Raw genomic sequence first — 12132 nt, forward strand, 5'->3', positions numbered from 1 at the left:
TGGTTCTAAAAGCAGGTTCTAGAGCCGAGCTCTTCTCAGAACTCTGGTAGAACCGTGTCTCAGGCATCAGGCAGCGTCTTCATCACCATTAGGTGAAGAACTTTCTGTGAGGAGCTTTTATTATTAGAGCTTCAGACGTCTGCTTCCCTTCATCCTGACCTCACTAACACTGTTGTGGCTGAATGCAATCAAATCCGCACAGCAATGTTCCTCCTCCAAAATAGTAGAAAGTCTTCTTCTCTGGACAGTAGAGACAGTTACTCCAACAGAAGCAGGATCAGCTCTTTTAATAGCCTTGATTTCAGAAGAAGCAATGAATGTATGGACAAAAGTATTGGGACGTCTGTTTAGTGTATTCAGGGCCGAACAGATAATCATAGAAAGAGGGGGGGGGGCATATGCTTTCACACATGGGCAGAATCTGGTGGTCTTACCTTTCCCAGCACAGTGAGGCAGCTGGGGTCGAGCTCCGGCTGCTCCAGCTTCACCACGCCCACCCAGCCGTACTCGTACAGATCCTCCTCATCGTTATTATTACACAGTCCCAGAGGATGCATCTGCAGAGGGAGGGAGGGAGAGATTAGTTAAAGACTTCAGATTGTTGATGACATCATCATGCACCTGTGGGCGGGGCCAAAAAATATCACAGCAACACAATTTACATCTGATTACAATTCAACGGATACACGATTCCTTTTGAGCGACTCCTCAAACGAACGACTCCTGCTTTAAGTGACTCCTTTTTTTGTTTGTTTTTTAAACGAACGACTCCTATCACAAACAATTCCCTCTTTGAAGACCTTCTCCCACAAATGACTCCCTCTGTGAACAGCTCCTCCTACGAGTGACTCCTCCCACAAACGAGTCCTTTCCCAAATGATTCACCCATTCAGAAATCCTCCTACAGACGAATCCTTAGCGGGGCTGAGCGGCTGTAGGGGCCTGGCTATAGTGCTGTATGCTGTATGGACGTGGTTAGACTGAACGAGTGGGTCTTAAGTTCTGTAGGCTGAATGGGCGGGGCTAAAGTGCTGCAGGCTGGATGGGCGGGGCTCTTTTTGCAGTGCAGTACCTGGATATACAGACTGTTGGGAAACTTGAGCAGTGTTTATGGCTCTTTAATAGACTGCAGAGACTGACCTGATTCGAGTTTGTGCTGGGATCAAAACAAGTGGGTGTGGCAGATACATACCACCCCCCCCCAAAAAAAACACACACACACACACACACACACACACACACACACACACACACACACACACACACACACACACACCGCCCAAGGAAAATCAGAATGCCAGTCACATCTCACAAAAAACGCTGCACTCAGTCACTGACACAAATCACTGCGCCTTTGATCATCCAACAACAGCTACTTCAGCCCCCTCACCACTATCGCCCCTGGTTACAGAGGCTCTCACACACACACACACACACACACACACACACACACACACACACACACACACACACACACACAGTTCAATTGCACCCTGTGTTTTTTGTGCGCTGTGTGGCATGCTGTGCTGGCTGTCTTTGAAAGAACTCGTCAGGGTTGTGATTCAAAGCACACAGTGTGTGTGTGTGTGTGTGTGTGTGTGTGTGTGTGTGTGTGAATCTAGAGGAGCTAAAACAAGTTCAGTTTTACACACAGGACTTTGGCCCTGCCTTGGCACCGACCCATAGCAGCACAGACCTGCGGGAATTGTGCAAACGTGTTGACGGAAAATAAATACGTCACATAAAAACGGCTCAACTTCAGACCATGTTTATAAACAACAGTGTCATACGGTGTCGGATACCTCATGAGCAGGTCTATTAGAGATGACTGAACTGACCATTCCACCTTAAATAGTGCAGTAGTTACAAGCTAGTGCCTTGAATTGTAGATTCCACCTTAAACGATGCAGCATTTACTTTCTGCTCCACCTTAAATAGTGCAGAGGTACATTGTGCTCCTTGATTTATTCATTTTTCCCTTCCACCTTAAATCTCACAGCGGTTAAAATTTCTGTTCCACCTTAAACAGTGCAGCAGAGACATTCCAGCACCTAAACCTTTGTGTTCTATCTTAAGCAAAGCAGCAGTGATACGTTTCATTTTCCCTTCCACCTTAAATTGGTGTAGCAGTCACATTTAAGCACCTCTGCTTTTCGGTTCCACCTTAAATGGTGGAGCTGTTTCTTCCTACCCTCTCAAATTCTCGCTTTACCTCAAATACTATAGTAGTTATATGCTGGCTCATCCAAATTCCCATCCACCTTAAATGGTGCAGCAGTTGCACTCTGCTGCCTCAAATGTTTGGTCCACCTTAAACAAGGCACCATTCAAATTCTGCACCCTCAAATTTACCCCTCCAGCCTTAAAATGAGGCAGCAATCTAGAGCCTTGAAATTTCCATTCCACCTTAAACAGTGCAGCACTTGCGTTATGCAGCCTCAGATTTTCTGTTCCGCCTTAAATGGTGCAACAGGTACCTTTCAGGACCTTGGTTTCCTGCATTCCACCTTAAACAATGCAGCATTTGCATTCTGCTCCACCTTAAATAGTGCAGCGGTACATTCTCCTTCCTCCGTTTTACCCTTCCACCTTAAATCGTACAGCGGTTAAAAATTGTTCCACCTTAAACAGTGCAGCACTTACATCCTGCAGCCTCAGATTTTCTGTTCCACCTTAAATGATGCAGCATTTACATTCTGCTCCACCTTAAATAGTGCAGAGGTACATTCTGCATCCTCAATTTTACACTTCCACCTTAAATCGCACAACGGTTGCACAAAGTTTTTTGCAGCTTCCAATTTTCTGTTCCACCTTAAATGGTGCAGCAGTTACTTTTCAGGACCTCAATTTTCCATTCCACCTTAAATGACGCAGAAGTTACAGCTGAGCAGTGCAGCAGGTCTATGAGTGCTGTGTCATTTAAGGTGGAATGGAAAATCTGAGCACCATGCTAATTGGTGGGACATAAGCGTCCACTGTTATTTAGCTCCAGTGCTGGAGCAGGAGTCGCGTCAGCGCCGAGATCCGCTTCCACACAAAGAGCCTGAAAGAGCTCCCAAACATCAAAGGCTGGCTTCTCTTTGGTCTTTAAGTCCTTAACAACCTGCTGCTGAACCACGGCACTCCTCAAGGTCACTACACCAGGAGTCGGGAGTGTGTTCACACACCCGCACTCTTTATTAGGGACGCTCCAGTGTGGGAATGCTCATACTCATATCTTTGATGTGCTTCTGCAGACGCCGCCTCGAACCTGGATCCGCATCACAGGAACATACTGCATGTATTCTGTGTGATGTATGCAAATGAGCTTGGTTCTGAATGGCTGCCTGGTATTCTGGTGCATTCTGAATTGATACACTGGTTTCAACTTAGCTAAACTGCTGTAGACTGAATGTGGGGGAAGGGGGGGGGCTGCTACAGGTTCAATGGGTGGGGCCCAAAGTGTTACAGGTTCAATGGGCGGGGCCAAATTGCTGTAAGGGCAAAACCCGTCCGATGACTTTAATAATCCGAGTAATCCTCAGATAGTCCACAGCAACGAAGCCGCCAATCAAACATCCCAAGCCTGAGTCCAGTTTTTGGCGTCAGTTTTCGTGTGTGAGAGGGTGCGTGAGGGTGTGTGTGTGTGTGTGTGTGTGTGTGTGTGTGTTTGTGTCTTTGTGCATGGTGGCTGTGTTCCAATGGCAGAGGGCTCAAGCTCCAGCCTCAGGAATGGCATTTAGGTCGAGGCCAGTATCAGTTTCAGCCACAACAATCACGCAGCCCAGCTCGCCGCAGGCTGCAGGCCACGACCAAACATCTCCACACGTCCCCCTACACCGAAACCACAGCCATCTTCACACTGCCTCACACTTCCCTTACACACACACACACACACACACCACTGATTACTGCTTTAGCCAACCTATAGAACACACTAATACACTATATGAGATCAAACACTCTAAACACTGTACAATTATATATATATATAAATGGGCCAACTAACTAATATATTGCTTCAAACTACTTCACTATATATATTTATACATTATATATATATATATATATATATATATATATATATATATATATATATATATATATATATATGTGTGTGTGTGTGTGTGTGTATGTGTCATAGTGAAGTGTGTAGTGTTATTTATAAAGTACACTTACATTATATACATGTGTGTTATATATGTGTATGTATAAATAAATAAATAAATAAATAAATAAACACTACACACATTCACACTTCACTATATGACACACTAACACACACACACACACATATAGTGTTAGTGTTGGTATCATATATATAGTAAAGTGTGTGTACAGTGTTAAGTGTATTTCTTTCACACACACACACACACACTAAAACTACATAACACTAATATATTGCTACAGACTATATAACACTAATATGACACCATGAACACCCCCCTATATATCAATATAAACCTAGAAAATCTTCACTATAACACTAACACTATACACACTTATTATACACTACGCTTATATAGCGCTATATAGCGCTATAACACTATATATATATAAGTAAATAATGTGATAAAGTACAATATCGTTATATATAACACTATATAACACAATATATATATTATATAAAACACTTCCAGCCCTACATTATATAACAGTTGTATAACTGTAACGATCTGCTCTCTGAATGAAGTTCTGGAGTTTCAGTAAAAGTTCTGTTTCAGTTCAGCAACACTCAGAGACACATTCAGGAGAACACACACCTAAACACACCCAGGAGGCAGCGAGTGTGTTCCTGCGCTGAGTAATAAAACTCGCCCTGACCTCCCTCTCTCTCTCTCTCTAAACTCCTTCCTCATCCTGTCCACTACGGCAACTACGCCCCACCTTCCCACACACGCCCCCCAAACAGCCTCCCAGTTTCCCCTGATTCCGACCCAATGCCCGTCACCCATCTGCCCCCCCACCAACACACACACACACACGGGAGAGCGGAGGATTTCCTGGAATAACAAACTGTCCTGCCAGGAGAGGTGGGGGAATATTTGATCAAAGCCAGCAGCGAGCCCCCCGGGCCGACGGCCACTTAGAGCGGCCCTGGCCTCGGCTCGCGCTCTCAGGGCAGCTTTTCAAACAAGGCAGAGAGCCTTTCAAACAAGGCCAAGTGCTCGGCGCTCCGCTCAGCTTAGCTCAACGCCGCACCGCTACGCTAGCAGACACCAGCTGCACAAGGGGCTTTGCAGGGCCCCCCTGGCCTCCCACCGAAACCCTCCACCCTCCACCTCCTTTCATCTGGCTTTCTTCAGAGCTCACTGAAGTGGGGAGACGCTCCGAGGTGGAATCGGGCCCGGCGCAGAGTTACGCTGGTCCCGCTTCGGCTCAGACTCCTCCCGTAAGGTCGACATTTCACGTAGACTGCGGTGATTGAACCTCCTCGGCAGCAGCTGCGCAGGGTCAGGAGCCTGAAACCTCGTTAACATCAAAGATTTCATTCCAGCAATTCTATTGGTCCGTTCATCATGATTCTGATTTAATATAAAGATTCACGACAACAATTAAGATTCAAGTGAGAAACGTTATATTTTGAGTATTTTTTTTTTTTTAACAGTATTGACCCAAAATGTTGATAATGCTCGGGCCATCTCTCGCTCTCTCTCTCTCTCTCCCTCTCTCTCTCATGGTGTCTGTCTCTCTGCCGAGGGCAGACCGCCTCTTTCAGCTGCTGCATACTTCCAGGAATACCTCATCCACAAAAACTGGAGGCATCGCTCACAATAACGTACCCACACATACATACAGAGCGAGCGAGGGCGAGTGAGAGAGAGAGAGCGAGAGAGAGAGAGCTCCACATTGCAGCACTGCCAGTTTCCTTTTGGCGACTGCTGTTTGAACTCTCTATCCAAACAGAGGATCCCCTCAGAGACTCCAGCGCTGGTCAGGTTTGTCTATCAGAATAGTGAGACAAACTCTAGACGGGACAGCTGCCACTCGCCACATCTCTGCCCGTCTGGCCTTCTGGCCTGGCCTGTTTATCTTTCACACACTTCCCTTTATTTCTTTCCTGTTCCTCGGTGTGGAACCCGAGGCTCTCAGCTCTCAGCTGAGGAAGCAGCGAAAGCAACCCGAGCAAATCGCAGAGCTGGCCTGTAAATACACCACAGTCACAGAACACACACAAGCAGCCGCCGCTGCTGCTGCCGCCGCCGCCGCCACTGAGGAACAGGGCCTATTCACAGTCTGAGGAGAGAGAGAGAGAGAGAGAGAGAGAGAGAGAGAGAGAGAGAGAGAGAGAGAGAGAGAGAGAAAGAGAAGAAAAAAAAAAGGCTGGGGGAGGAGCTTAGCTTGCCGCTACGACGGCCTGTGCCTTCTCGTTTCCCAAGCGCTGGAAATAACTTCAAAGGGGATGGCTGCCTTGAAGAGAGAGGAGATAGAGTTACAGAGTGGCAGCTGGAGAAGCCTTGCAGGTGGGGCCTGCTCTGACAGTGTAATATTATCTCAGAAAAAGGAGCCCGGGCCCGTTTTCAATGGAGGAGACTTCCTCCCCTTTGTCCTGCAGACAAAACCGACGGAACCACAGTTGCAGGAGTTGTACCTCGGCCAGAAAAACACCCTAACGACTCGAGCGAAAGGATCCCGGAGAATCCAAAAGGTGCGCGGGAGCCGTGACGTCAGGACGTCCAGCTGCCAGCGGCGTTTCAAGGGCGCATTCAAGCGGCGGCCCGAGTGAGGAAATACTTGGAGGCCTGTTGGCACGCGGACAGAAGCATAGCCACCACCACCACCACCACCCCGCCTCTCGGAGTCCCCTATTAGCGTCTCCCACAAAACCGTCTCCACATGCCGTCTCCACAGCAACCACGCAAACAAACAAGCGCCGTGATTTAGGTATTAGGCCGAAGCGCTCGGAGCGGACACTTAATATCATGTAAATATTCAAATATGCGCCAGCAGGCCTGTGGGCTGACAGCTTCAGGCACGCGAGAAGACTGGCACTGGCGACTCTATTAACACGCAACGAGTGGAGACTTAAACCATCAATGGCAGGGAAGGAGACACCCTCCGAAGCCCCGAATGGTGTCACTTTCACCTCACCCAGTCACTTCAAAGAGGGTAACCTGACTACCCTACTGTACCAAAAAAAAAACAAACAAAAAAAACAACGATAATAGGAGGGTGGATGGGGTGGATGGGTGGATGGGGTGGACGGGGGGTGTAGGATCAGCCATTACTTCATGTGGTGAAAATTCGGACACACTGCTTTGAACTTCTACAGGAGCTCCAGACTTTCAGAACCATCAAGTCCAGAAGCAGTTCCTTCTAAAACTGCAGGTTCGTCCCCCTACCTTCTGTTTGAGCTCCTGTAGCATCGCACTGCTGATGAACTTTCACAACCTTCCCAACCCTGACATGCACACTTCACCTCGGCGTGCTCCCCGTCCTCACCGCAAAACAAAAAGTAGCACGCAGTCGTTAGCAACGCGTGATTTACGGCCCAGCAGAGCAGAAGCACAGGTCAGGAGATCTCCAGGACCATTCTTGCAGTTTAAGAGGTGGCTAAATCTGAACCCAGCTCGGATTGGAGTCATCAACACCTAGCCTCAGCGACGCCTTTGAAGTTCCTCCCTCGCTTTGAAGGTTGCGGCAGAGGCGAATGCCTGCGCCGGGCTCTTGGAAAGCCCCCAGAGTTGTGGAATGCAGAGCAAGCCGCTGCCCGGCCTGGTGGAATGCGATTAGAGCGCTGGAACACACCAGGGCTCCCGCACCCAGGAATGGCAAATATGGCCGCTGCCGCTGCCAGTGCTCAGGCACGGCGTTGAAGAGGAAAAAACAGAAGAAGAAGAAGAAGTAGTGAGAGGAAGAGGAAGGTAGATGAAAGAGCAAAACGGGGAGAGATGAAAGACTGTTTGGGCTAAAAATGTCGTTTTAAGCTGCTAGCGGTCATGTATGGTCACTTCCAGCTATATTACCCCTCAAGAGTACTCCAAAAGTACTCCTGTACTCAATAAATAAATAAATAATAAATAAAAAAAAAATAGGCAAACCGTTTTCCACGTTTTTCCAAGCCTAAGATATTCCTTTCAAGAGTAGTACAACAACCGGAGTATTCAAACCCCTTAAAAGTATCCTAAACAAGAGCACTGCAATCCTCAACAGCATATAAACAAGAGCAATCCAACAGCGGTATTCCAACCTCTCAGTATTTTACTCCATATGAAGATTGCAAACTGGAGTATTTCAACTTATGAATATTGTCTAGTATCAGAGTACTCCAAACCAGGGTATTCCTCAACAGTACTCCGAACAAGAGTACCACAAACAAGAGTACCATGAACCCTCAACAGAATTCAAAACTAGACACACTATAAGAATATTGTAGACTGGAGTACTCCAGGACTGCAAACTGGAGAATTCTAACCATTTATGAATATTCCACACAAGAGTAAAACCAGTATAATCAGAGTACTGCGAACCTCAACGGCACTCAAAACCAGAGTACTGCGAACCTCAACGGCACTCCGAACCTCAACGGCACTCCGAACCAGAGTACTGCGAACCTCAACGGCACTCCGAACCAGAGTACTGCGAACCTCAACGGCACTCCGAACCTCAACGGCACTTCAGAGTACTGCGAACCTCAACGGCACTCCAAACCAGAGTACTGCAAACCTCAACGGCACTCCGAACCAGAGTACTGCAAACCTCAACGGCACTCCGAACCAGAGTACTGCGAACCTCAACGGCACTCCGAACCAGAGTACTGCGAACCTCAATGGCACTCCGAACCTCAACAGCACTCCGAACCAGAGTACTGCAAACCTCAACGGCACTCCGAACCAGAGTACTGCGAACCTCAACAGCACTGCAAACCTCAACGGCACTCCGAACCTGAGTATTATACACTATAAGAATTTTGCAGACTGGAGTACTCCAATCATGAGAACTGCAAACTGGAGAATTTCAACCATTTCTGAATATTCCACACAAGAATATAACCAAAACCAGTATAACCAGTGTTCTCCAACCCCTAATTAACAGTAAGGTAAAGCATAACACTTTGAGGTATTTAACAGCTTATTAAAGTATACGTCTGGAGAAAAAGTTGCAATTTCAGGAGGAAACCTATGTTCTTTTATTCACACCAACATCCGAAACACACACACACACACACACACACACACACACACACACACACACACAACCAATCATCTTTAACTTCGTCCTTGTGCAAATGTCCGTCATCCCCTTGGCAGGCAGTTTTACGAAGGGTGAGTAAAGCTGGAGATGGCTGGGATGATCCTGCAGGTCCTCAGAGTGGGGTGGGGGATACATCTTGTAAAGGTCAACACCATTCCGTCCATCCCGCCACTCTTCCCAATCGCCTCACCCGGGCACAACAACCTCCTGCCAAACGAACAACTGCACAAACAACCCACTTGTCAACGGCTGCGATGAATGAGGTCATTTAACCAAAGGGATGAAGCAAAGGTTACGGCGCCATATCAACGGCCATGATGACATTTTGATGGAAAGAAAAACACAACTGATAAAATACTAAAGGACTTTTAAGCCAGAGCTGCGAGGGATATTCTCCTTCTGCAACCACAGCTGTAAATCTCCAAATTTAATCCTGTCGAGAGCAGATTATTTCTGCCTCAGGTTTCCGCACCTTCCTTTTTTTTTTGGCAATGAGCAGAATCACAGGTCCCAAGAGACACACCAGTCAAAATACCCACCCGCTCCCCTCCAAACCCCTCCATTCTAACAGTTGCCTCAGCTGTGAAAAGCTTAGCTGAAACCGAGCAGGTCGAGGTCATAGAGCCACTTGTCCACCAGGGGATCTCAATGACCAGTGTCTACACCAAGACCACCTGTCAGTCAAGCAAATCATGGCCCCATCACAAGCCAGACATGGGGAGAGGGTGAAGCGCCTTTCAACCAATCACCGGAGGAACCCTCAAAGCTAGCTCCTTCCCCTGGAGTCGGTCACTCTCAAGTTACAGAGATAAACGCCGGCTGAACGACAGGGTTTAGGGATCTGTGGTCATGGAAAATGAAGAGCTCCAAGGCTAAGGAGGATCAGCGCACCTCCTCTGCACCTCCTCCGCACCTCCTCCGGATCAGGTTCTGGTCACCTCAGTTTTGTTCTCGTTTTGCAAAATAGACAAAACACTCCATATCGTAAGTTTCCAGCGAATGACTGGCTGCTGACTAGTCCTAGATTTAGCATCAGGCTAACTTTCTTATATCTGTAGAAGTTTCTTCTACCAGACTCTAGGAAACTCCATTTAGACCCACCCCATTCACCGCAAGCCTTCCCTCGACCTGCCCCAGGCTCCGGATTCTGTTTCCTCGCCGCGATCTCTCTTTGAACGCCGGAGCTATCGCCTTTCAAGAGGACCAGAAGGAAATCTTGCCCCAGGAATTATCCAACTCCTTGGGCCGATGATATTCTATAGGAAATGAGAATGTGAATAAACAAAGCAGAGCCATTTCCTGGAGCAGGGCAAGGAAAGACGGGGAGCAGCTTGGAGCGAGCCAGGTCTCCAGTTTTATTCCTTGAGGGAGGACCTTGGACGCTGTGCACAGGAGAGCCGGAAGCTATTTGGAAGCACTTCAAAACGGGAACTGCTGTATCCATGCCACGGCTGGAACAGGAGCAGAGCAGAGCGAGGACATGTGGATGCTCCGGTCTTGCATAAGAAGGTTTAGCCTTTTTTTTCTTCAAATACGGTCAGACGTTCGTCAGGAAATGGTTCGACCTCTGCCGATCAATAAGCAATGCCTGGCTCGGGTCATATCAATATATCAGAAAGATCAGGATCAAGACTTGTACCATGGAGAAGAGAGCCCATAGAGACGGATTTCCCGGGACGCTTATTCCCAGGCCTCAGGATCTTGACTTGTACCATGGAGATCAGATCCTGTAGAGACAGGTTCATGAGTCTCAGGATCGGACTCTGTAGAAATAGATTCCCACACCACTCGTTCCCAGGCCTCGGGATCTTGACTTGCACCTAGAAGATCAGATGCCACAAAGACCAGTTCCTAGGCCTCATGATCTTGATTTGTACCATGGAGATCAGACTCTGTAGAGATCCATTCCCAGGCCTCAGGATCGAGACTTGCACCACAGAGATCAGACCCTGCAGAGATCAGTTCCCAGGCCTCAGGATCGAGACTTGCACCACAGAGATCAGATCCTGCAGAGATCAGTTCCCAGGCCTCAGGATCGAGACTTGCACCACAGAGATCAGATCCTGCAGAGATCAGTTCCCAGGCCTCAGGATCGAGACTTGCACCACAGAGATCAGATCCTGCAGAGATCAGTTCCCAGGCCTCTGGATCGAGACTTGCACCACAGAGATCAGACCCTGCAGAGATCAGTTCCCAGGCCTCAGGATCGAGACTTGCACCACAGAGATCAGATCCTGCAGAGATCAGTTCCCAGGCCTCAGGATCGAGACTTGCACCACAGAGATCAGATCCTGCAGAGATCGGTTCCCAGGCCTCAGGATTGAGACTTGCACCACAGAGATCAGTTCCCAAGCCTCAGGATCTTGACTTGCACCACAGAGATCAGACCCTGCAGAGATCAGTTCCCAGGCCTCAGGATCTTGACTTGCACCACAGAGATCAGACCCTGCAGAGATCAGTTCCCAGGCCTCAGGATTGAGACTTGCACCACAGAGATCAGTTCCCAAGCCTCAGGATCTTGATTTGCACCACAGAGATCAGACCCTGCAGAGATCAGTTCCCAGGCCTCAGGATTGAGACTTGCACCACAGAGATCAGTTCCCAAGCCTCAGGATCTTGACTTGCACCACAGAGATCAGACCCTGCAGAGATCAGTTCCCAGGCCTCAGGATCTTGACTTGCACCACAGAGATCAGACCCTGCAGAGATCAGTTCCCAGGCCTCAGGATCTTGACTTGCACCACAGAGATCAGACCCTGCAGAGATCAGTTCCCAGGCCTCAGGATCTTGACTTGCACCATGAAGATCAGATCCCATAGACACCCGTTCCCAGGCCACTCACTCCCAGGCCTCAGGATCGTCACTTGCACCATGGAGATCAGATTCCGGTGCCACGGCGGAAACCCAAACATTGCCGACCTGAACAACGCGGCTGTAAACCAAACCCCCCCCCTCCAA

General features: G+C 48.2%; 1 protein-coding gene across 2 annotated transcripts in view; it reads right to left on the minus strand.

Moving 5' to 3' along the window:
* The window catches only part of znrf3 (zinc and ring finger 3), a 67888-nt gene that overhangs the window by 22665 nt on the left and 33091 nt on the right, over positions 1-12132 (minus strand). The window contains exons 1-2 of one of the 2 annotated variants that reach the window (XM_072665127.1): positions 5293-5756; positions 435-557 (exon numbers count right to left, since the gene is read on the minus strand). In XM_072665127.1, coding sequence (XP_072521228.1) covers positions 435-557 — 123 coding nt within the window. In that variant the 5' untranslated portion in view covers positions 5293-5756. Of the gene's footprint in view, positions 1-434; positions 558-5292; positions 5757-12132 lie in introns of those variants that run through there. The other variant, XM_072665126.1, reaches the window with a different exon arrangement.

Source organism: Salminus brasiliensis, chromosome 20 (genome assembly GCF_030463535.1).
Source record: "Salminus brasiliensis chromosome 20, fSalBra1.hap2, whole genome shotgun sequence".
Lineage (NCBI taxonomy): Eukaryota > Metazoa > Chordata > Actinopteri > Characiformes > Bryconidae > Salminus > Salminus brasiliensis.